The sequence below is a fragment of the Astyanax mexicanus genome, chromosome 3 (genome assembly GCF_023375975.1).
Source record: "Astyanax mexicanus isolate ESR-SI-001 chromosome 3, AstMex3_surface, whole genome shotgun sequence".
Lineage (NCBI taxonomy): Eukaryota > Metazoa > Chordata > Actinopteri > Characiformes > Acestrorhamphidae > Astyanax > Astyanax mexicanus.
This window is the reverse complement of record NC_064410.1, coordinates 54,196,864-54,206,685: the sequence shown is the minus strand read 5'-3', so window position 1 is coordinate 54,206,685 and position 9,822 is coordinate 54,196,864. Positions and strand designations below refer to the sequence as shown.

The following is a 9,822-nucleotide window of genomic DNA, read 5'->3' as shown; positions in this document are numbered from 1 at the left end:
GAAAAAGCTTCATTAAAATAGAACCAGATGTGTTGGATTATGGTTTTAAGCCTTAAGCCTACAGTGTACAAAGCAGACGTGCTCCATAATTCTTAGGGAAGCAACATTTGGTGTGAGATAATGAAGCTGGTCTCCACAAGCTTTAAATGAGAGATATTTTAATGAAACTCAAAGGCAGGAAACAGAATGGGCCACAACTCAATGCACTTGGATAACCTCCAAAATTCACTTATACATCCACAAATCAGTTTCAATAAAGATTACAGCTTACTGCACCCCAGACAGAAAATCACAACACTTTAGAAACACGTACCCTAGTGCAGTGTTCTTTAAATCTGGCCATAGAGGCACCCTGCACTGCACATTTTAGTGGTTTCCTGTTCTAGCACACCCCTCCAACCCATAATGCACTGATAATGAGCTAATAAGTTGAATCTGGCGTGTTGGGAGCAGAAAAGGCACTAAAATGTGCACAACAGGGTGAATCCAGGACCAAAGTTGAGAAACACTGAATTAATAAGCAACACTCTTCCAAGCTTATTTCACACAAATCATACGAGAAATAAATTTTGTTCAAAATCACAGCAAATATCTTATAGACACAATTTGCACTGTATGATATGGCTTGTTAACATTCGACTGAGTGTGTAGAACATCAGTTTCAGACAGTTCGTCACTGCAAGGGTCACATACAGAAAGCAATGCATTTAAACCGCAACAAAAAGTGATAAAGTGTTGGTGGTGAAAGCCATCTGTAAATTTAAATGTTGGGCAGAAACTGCCATGCAGCAGTGAGAATAACACGTGGCGTGAACATACTGATGGGTGTTATTGTTTCAGGCGATCACCACCATGGTTTTACATGGTTTCTCCAAGTTAAGAGGTGTAACGGTACATTCAGAACATCACAGTTTGGTGTATGCAGTAATTTTTAAACTTTTAAAACCCTTAAGCTAAAATAATGTGTTCTATTTAACTGGGATGTCTGCATTTCTAAAGTGCAAGTAGGAATTTTCAACTTGAATGACCCCACATATTGGAGTTCAGAAACCTAGATTGCTGCAATAGTATTATGGAGAGTTATTTACATTTTTATCGATTTCTGCATCATAAAATCAGAAATAAACCGAGTACTGTTCATCTTCCATCTGTGAACATGTTTAGATGGTGTTAAAATCCATAAAATATTGTATAATCCATTGTTATCAACTGTGATAGCTAACAAAGCTAACCTGGGACAATGTTAACAATAGGCTAGAATTGCCATGAAACCCCAGTAAACTGCTTATAAAAGTAAAATTATCGGAATGTTTAAATGGAATGACATTAACTCAAGCATAATCTAATTTCTAGCTTCAACATCCAAGAAACAGAGTGTAAATCGTATGAATTGCACAGATAAGGTGGGAACTGTAGTGTTTTGAGATTAATGCTTTGGTAACTGTAGTCTTGTTTGTCCCCCCCAATCCTTCACTTTAACCTGGCTTCTATTACATGTGCAGAGAGAGTATTCGTACACTCGCTTTTATCTTTCTTTATCTCTCACTGTTCTCTACTTTAGATTTGAAACAACCGGAAAACTAACAACTACTTTACTGATATTCTGACTTATTAATCTAATTTTAATCTAATCTAATCTAACCATAATGCATACGTAAAAGCAGAGTTGTGTGTTTTTATAGCTCTTTTAAGGCTGATTAGTGTCTGCACTGCCTCCAAGCAATTTTGTGTGTACTGCAACCTTATGTACCCTTCTGAGGAGGGCGTGATATACTTGACTGCTTAATGAACATTCTCTAATCTGTATTAACTAGCTACATACACAACACTAGATGAAACAAACTGCAATTTGCGCAACAAGAAAATAAAAAAATAGCATTTTAATGCTGCTGGGTGCCTGCACTGCCCCCTATTGATTTGTATGTATGTAAGATGCAGTCTTGCGTAGATTTCTAAAGATGCGAACAGCCACTAAAACCGGCACAGAAGTCCAAACCGAACCGTGATTTTTCTGTACCGTTACACCCCAATTCCCCATTTCCACTATGATTCTGAACCAGTATTATAAAGTGCCACTCCATCCAACAACAGTTACTCATGCTGACATTTGCACATAACGTTGAGACAACAGTTTATATCAGGCTGAATGGTTTCCACGTGTGAGATACAAATGCATGTGGCTGGAAACCTCCGCCTACCAACACGTAGTTACGTCTTCGTATTCTCCAAACATGCAGAATGTCATGTAACAGATCTCCACTATGTGACATGCAGTACATTCGTTTACTTCAATACATAATAGGTTAAACACACACAGATGGCAGTTGGTCATTTAGTTGATCAGCTCTCACTTGCCTAAAATCCTACAATCTTAGTAAATTCCTGTTTCAGAGAAGTTGCTTATTGTCTTTACAAAACCATGTACATCTATATATACCATAGGTATTATGAACATATTCTATAGGTAAATTACTGGTTGGTTTGTACGTTTCTTAGTATTAATCAATATTCTGCAGTTTATTGACTTATTGACTCAGAAAAAAGCAGCAGGAGGTCTTTACATACGCTGACTAAAGGTCTAGTGAATTAAATTACCCTCATTATTTAACAAAGGTTCTTTATGTCCATGTCTAAAATGGCTATCGTCAGCATGGTCATAAATCAAAGAAATAGCAAAAGATTCAGTCAGTAAATTGTTCTTGTGGCTGCTTTCACTTCTACATTACTTTAGCCAGGACCTTTTCAAGCTGCTCTTTTCTGCTTACATACATCTTGCATTCTTCACTAGACAACATTTTGTACTTATGTTGCGTTACATTTGACCTCAGATTTCAGGATTTACAAATTTCAAGTAGAACAAGATGATTTCCAAAATTTTAACTCGAATGTTCCCACAATTCAGATTTTCTACTAGGAAAGACAGGAGGGCCCCACCAACTCAAGTTCAGAATTCAATATAGCTGCTCTGCATATAAACAGTAGTAAAAGCAGCAGTATTACACAGCTTAATAGCACTTCTATCTATTTGTCTGTAATTGATTTAGTCGCATACAAACATGGGGGCATGTTTACATGGTGATTTAATGTGCAAAATAGTGTCGAATTAGTTAATATTAACTAATATTGCTAACAATGCCCAACATGGGACAATGCTACCAATACTCAATAACTTGGGACTAGAAAGTGGGACATATTTTGGCTCAAATTCTTTTGTTATCTCAAAGGTCCCACCTATCACAGGAGTATCCTGCACTGTCATAGGGGCTCCTTGATGCCAGAAAATGATACGGAATATCTCAGAAATCATATTTTAGAGCGAGTGAGAGAAAGAGAGAGAGAGAGCACACATGAGAAGAAAGGGAGATGTTTAAGGATCTACCGCTCTGAAATTACTTTAGTTTTTTGTAATTGTTTAGAAATGTAACTCCATCAACTATCATGGTGTGACCTCATTCTTAGCTCTGATATCTGACTTCTGAGGCAAATGAAACGCAGCATTATGCTGTGAAGCAATTTGGACTTTGATTCAATATCATTAGGCTTTTTATGGGTCCTTAAATAAAACAACAAATTAAGAAGCCTCCCTACAGACCTTCCCAATAAAACTTTGGTGGCAAAACTACACAACAAAGACAGATATTCAACAAAGACAACGTTGGTGACACCTGGCTAACCTTCCATCTTCTGGACTGTGAAAAACAAAACAAAGCAAAATAAGAACTATAATAAAAGAACCAGAATCAAGTACATTCAATATATCTTGGTCTCCTGATTTTTGCAGATATGAAGGGGACGAGAAGGCATAATACGGAACCACCAAAACCACTGAAAGAATGAAGAATGAAGGGCACATCCATGTTCAGATTTTGTACAAATAGCTGGTGGAATAGCTGTAGCTGAACAGAGCCTGGCCGAGCCCTTTTAAAGGCCCCTGTAGGAAGTGATGCTTGACGAGCTCGCTCAGGAACTGAATGATTTTGCTCTCCTCCTCGGTGTAGCCGAGCTGCAACAAGAAGTTAGTCCTGCGGGAAGTCACAGAGCCGCGGTCGTCTGCGGTGATAGGCAAATGAACGTGATGGCAGAAGGTGTAAAGGAAGGCCTTAGCTGTGAGCTGAGTCAACATGCTCTGCACATGGAGATAGTAGGTGCTGCCGCGCTTGATCTGAGTCCTGTGGTCTGCCATTTGATTAATTAGTGTTCCTTTATAGGGTGGGCAGCGAAGCGTCTTGTTATCACAGTCCAGAATGCCTATGTAGCGGCTGTAGCGGCTCAGGGAATGGAGCATGCTGGAACCTGCTGGGGAAGCCACTCTGGGGGGAAAAAAGAAAGAGGAAGATATTAATATTTGATTACAATATGCTGGATACATGCTAAGAGCAATCTACAATGTGGTCACACCACAAACAAAAATATGTACATTTTTTTGGTTGTGGGATTTTAGCTTGAGAGAGAGCTAAATAGTAAACTACAAATATAAAGCAGCAAACCTTAACACTTATCAAGGTAACCTATTTTTTTTTATTTTTATTTATTTTTATTTATTTATTTTTTTTTTACATAAAGTGACTTGCTCCTCCCACTGGGTTACATGTTAAATTAGGATACGTTCACATAACCAGGCTGAAGTGACTCAAATCTGATTTTTTTGCTCAATGTGGCTCAGATCTGATTTTTTCATGGCTGTGTGAACGTGCCAAATCCAATTTTTCAAATCAGATTTGTGTCACTTTCATACGTGGTCTGAAATCGGATACGTAATTACGTGTCCAATTCATGGAATATGCAACATGAATGTCAAATCAGAATTCATGCATCTTTTTGCTTTTACGTATACGCTAGGTGCTTCTCTCTCTTACCCACACTGCATCTCTGGTGCAGCTGTGCAGCTATAGCTGCAAAAACAGCAAAAGCAAACCGCCCGGTCTTTTTTCACCTCCTCAACCTGAGCATGAACTTCAGACAAGCTGTTTGCTCTCCACTCCAGCAAAAGATGCTCCACATATGAGCTGCTAACTCATCCATTTCCCTTTATAAAGCTACGAGTCGCTGTCAAATATGACATTTTTAGTTGTTGGTGAGAAAGGAGATGTTTATACACGTATCAATGTGCGCATGTGAGGCGTTTCAGGGACAGATTTGTTCACATTACACACAGAGACAATGTGAACAGATAGCCAAAAGCTGAGCAAAAAATCGGATTTAAGCAATGTGGCTTGTAATGTGACGTAGCCTTAGTTAAGACTGAGAGTTTCTGCTTTTTAGTTTTAACATATCAAACAATGACATTTTAACCTCTTTAAGCTGGATCCCGGCCAATCTGAATCATACTAAACGTATTAAACATCAGGCCAGTTCATACACATACTCTATACTTCCTAAGGTTTGTGGACACCACTACTAATAAATGCATTCAGCTACTTTAAGTTGCAACTATTGCTGACACAGTGTGCAAATGCACACAGACAGCTTGTCTAGTTTAGTAGAATAGTTTTGCGAATAGAAAAGTAGTCTCTTGAGCAGATAAATATGAATATATTGACATAATTGTCACTATGCCTAATGCCAGGCTTTATTCTACAGGGGGTTGAAGGCCCCCAGTATTGAGCTGTGAAGCAGTGGAACTGTGTTTTATGAACAGTGTGATGCTCCATCCAATACTTAAATAAGTGAGGTGGTTATCATTCTACACCCTTGTCACAGAATGCAATCAATTCCTCACAGCTATGCTCCAACAAAAATCAAACAGAACACTTTCCATGGACAGTAGAGACTCTTTTTTTTGGGAAAAAAAATAATAATGAAATGTACGAAAACCCCAATACTTTTGTTGATTTAGTCTAAGCATACATTTTAGCATTAGTAGTCCCATTAGGATACTTTATTATATCTTCTGAGTGCACAGTATAGCAGTAGCAGTCCTAAAAACATGGCATAAATAAAATATGTTCTTATATCTTTGTGAAGCATCCGTAACACTACACACTCTGTAGTAGGGGTTGTGCCATATCGTATTGTATGCAATAATATCGCCAACATTTTTGATTACGTGAACAAAATTATACCCTAAAATATATCAGGGTACTACTTTTTGTGTTTTTAGCAAAATAAAATAAATAAAATTCACACTGTTTTCATTTCTCATTATAAATCTACTAGAGACAGATTATATATGTCTAGAATCATTTATTTTACTTTAATCCTGGATATATGTAGATATTTGGAGTGCATTATTATGCACATTATTAGTATCATGACATTCTGGATCATTGACTTCTCTTACAAATCTGATCAAATTATTGTATTTTTTTTTATCTCAGCTAGGGGTGTGCCATATCATATCATATGCAATAATAAAATGTAATTTTCATTTTGTTGCAGTAGTGTATTCTTTAAATAATTTTTGTAATTCAATGTTTCGTCATATCGCCAAGAATATAGTTATCCCGAAAATACTATGAAATATTGTGATATTACTTTAGGGCCATATTGCCCACCCTTACTCTGTAGCATCACTAATATTACAGATGTTCCATTAATGCCATTAAAATGCCATAATAACTAAGGTCTGAAATAAATTCTATTAGCCCTTTAAAACTGTATGTAGCCTCATTCTTCGCTCTCATAACTAAACAGTTTCACCAATCATAAAACAGAACCCTGTGGGACTTTTCAAAACGGGTTCAACTAAATGGTTACCCAAATAAATAAATATTTCTGCAATTAAAGTTTATAACTAAGTAATAAACTTAGGGGTCAATATGTTTATTCAAGACTAACTATGCCCTCTTTGTAATGAATATCAGTATTTCAGTATATTAAACCATGACAATATCCATAATAAGCTCATACAAAAAGCATATTGTAATATATTATTACATTTTCTCAGCCCTTACTGAACTTAAAGTCATCATACCTCTGCAGGCCGATTAGCTTCCATCTCTGAAGGTCAGTCAGCTGAAATGAGGAGGAAAGCCAGGGCTGGACTGTTTCACCGTACTTCCCAATGTTGGGCACAAAAATTAACAAGGCGTTCACCAGTTTCCTCACAGTGCCCTCCTCACTCCCGAGAACTACGAGTGTTCGCCCACTCAGGAGACAGTATATGGCTTGCTGTGCAAATGGGTATTGCCTGATGAAGCGTAGAGCACTGTGACCCGCCTTCTTCTTCTGCTTGACTGTGATTGGAATGCCGTAGGTGAAAGGTGAGGCTGCTCGGTCAGAGCTGGTCGACATGCTCATGTAACTGGTCGTATCTGAGGCATCCTCAACGTTCATTCTGACCATATCATCAGAGAGAGCATTGATGTTGAGCTCAGGAAGCATTAGACCCACACTGGTGCCCACTACTGTCTGAGAAGACTCTCCAAAGACATAGTCCACCTGCAGGGGAGGATCCCTGTGCAGTAGAGATAGAGGCTCCTGCTTGACCACAGTGTCGTCACCGCATGGCTGTAGAGGTTCCGGCAAGGGTTCCTCATAGATAAAACCATCCTGCCCCATACAACAGGCGGTGTCTATCTGAACTAGATTGTCAGCTTCAAAAACATCAGCAGTGCTCATATCTGCGTCACGTTCTGGAGCACCTGAATAAGAGGTAACTTCTTGTTCCTCTGATGATGTCACAGTGCATGCCTCATTGGTACTCCTCCTTCCAAATCCATCAGGATTGGCTGGACTAACATTCCCAAGTGCTTCAATGCTCCTATCGCTGCTGAAACTCCCTTTCGTTTCTGTGTCGACAGCATCTTCTGAAGTTTCCTGTGTGATGTCAGATGTGCTGGACTCTGGAGGTCCTTCCAAAGACTCAATCTCTAGCTTATTGTGGCCAATCTCTACACAGGTCACATAGGAGTCGAGGCTCATTGGCTCACCAGATAGTGTGGAGATTTGTGATATGAGAGGTGGAGCGATACGGGTGGTGTGGTTTGCTTCATACAGGTTTCTGGAGCCTCCTCCCTCTTCCTCCCAATCACGTTCCTCCTCAAAGAGAAAACTGGTGATCTTCTGCTTAATCGAAAGGCCTCTGTCAATCTGGCTGGTGTAGATGAAGCAGAGGTCACCTCTGAACATCTTTTCGATTACGTTTAGTTGGTCCAGGGTCTGGTGAAAGAAGGCCGAATCGCAGAGTTCTTCCAAAGTTTTTAAGCGCTTATCAAAGCATTTAGCAGATTTGGCTTTAATAAGCTGGGGAGTGTATGACGACGGCTTTTGAGGGCTTGTATCTGTATCTGTGCTGCTTTTGTCTCGCCCATTGCTGGAATGATTTGAAGTGAGGGTTGTATTGTCAAGCATGTTTGAGTCGATTGGCTTTTCAGGCTCAATTTGCACATGATCATGATCATTAATGTGTGCATCTCTTCCTTTCTTGTTTGGATATGATGTGATTTGCCTCAGGAGATCTCTATGCTCATAAATGGATTTCTCCACATTCGCCAGCTCGTTAGCTTTCTCGATAACTTGCGTGGAATAGCAGCCAGTGTTGATTTTTTGCATCTCCGTCTCTTTGTGCAGAACTGATCTGGTGTACTCCAGGTCCTTCAGCTTCTTTTCCAACTCGTTGGCGAACGCTTTGCGATTTCCCGACTTTAAGCATTCCGAAGCTTTAGAAAAGCCTGACGAGAGCTGCTGAAACTGCTGCATGATCTTCCTCTCGTCTGCTGAAATGTAGGCCATGCAGAAAGGACGGACGAAGCCACGGGCCTCCAGGTCGTAGAGGGTCAGGTGATGCACATAGGCAAACGCTCCTTCTTTGGAGTCTCCAAGAACAACCTTGGAGTCCTCCACGAAATTGAGCTTGGGGTAGCTGCTGCCTGGAGGGTGGCCAACAAAGGAGGCCTGGTAGTCCACGGACATGATGCGCAGCGAGAAGTAGTTGAGGTCAAACGTGCCGCACACTTTGGGGTCATCTGGAATTGTGAGAAGCGGCTGTGGGCCGACCTGCTCCGAGAACTCGGATATGAGGATGAAATCCTTGGAGAACTTTGCATAGGATGTCTTTGTCCATGGGTTGGCATTGGTGGCATGGGGAAACAAAGGCACAGAGAACTCCTCCGGGAGCAGACACGGATCTTGGTAGGAATCTCCAAAGTCATCATCTTTGGTGAGGGCCACCACATCTGGTGAGCCAATCATGTTCTCTGATGATTAGAAGAGGAGGCATCAGAGGAAGGACCCTGCCACCCCAGAGCTCCTGGCTTCAGATCTCAGCAGGAGGACACTGGAGAAGACACCTCCACCACCACCATCTGCTGTAGAGGGAGGAAAAGGCATTGAACAGCAGTGTTTTCTTCAAATCACGCCATGATTAGACCACAAACCAGCTCCTCACCAAGCCTTAGCCCCTCGCAACACTGCTAGATCAGCTCAGCTCAGCTGGAGGTTCAGACAGATGCCTTCAAGCCTGGCAGCGACTAACCTCGACTAATCACGATCACAGCACGACTAAAACATCCGCCTGACAGCGGCAAACAGCACACACAGCATATTTACCAGCCCGCCGCAGTGTTTACTACATCCACAGCCATCACACAGCCTCTGACAGCAGCCATATTTAAAACTTATGCGCGTTTAACGCAGAGTGTTCGCGGCTGCGCTGATCTGTAGATGATGTGCTGGTCCTCAGCGGAGCGGGGAGATGAGCTGTAGATCAGATATGTGTCTCTGCAGCACTAGAATGTGACGAAGACCGCATCATGTGACAAACCGGCCTGAAGAAGCAGCTAGATTATAAATAATAAAGGTTTAGTATAGAAATTTATAGAAGCCCATTCCCACCACTTAAAATAATAAAAAATATCCAGGACATTTTTCTTATTGTTATTA

General features: G+C 40.5%; 1 protein-coding gene across 3 annotated transcripts; it reads right to left on the bottom strand.

Moving 5' to 3' along the window:
* Positions 1-137: 137 nt before the first annotated feature.
* Positions 138-9,581, bottom strand: smcr8a (Smith-Magenis syndrome chromosome region, candidate 8a). 3 transcript variants are annotated; one of them, XM_007247833.4, is made up of 3 exons: positions 9,329-9,581; positions 6,914-9,248; positions 138-4,310 (listed from the first exon to the last, which is right to left on the bottom strand). In XM_007247833.4, exons 2-3 carry the CDS (start codon positions 9,130-9,132, stop codon positions 3,860-3,862), a joined length of 2,670 nt encoding a protein of 889 aa, XP_007247895.3. In that variant the 5' UTR covers positions 9,133-9,248; positions 9,329-9,581; the 3' UTR covers positions 138-3,859. The 3 variants fall into 3 exon arrangements, with proteins under 3 accessions (XP_007247895.3, XP_022539086.2, XP_007247894.3); XM_022683365.2 differs by having other exon boundaries at positions 9,490-9,575; XM_007247832.4 differs by having other exon boundaries at positions 6,914-9,581.
* Between the last annotated feature and the right edge of the window lie 241 nt (positions 9,582-9,822).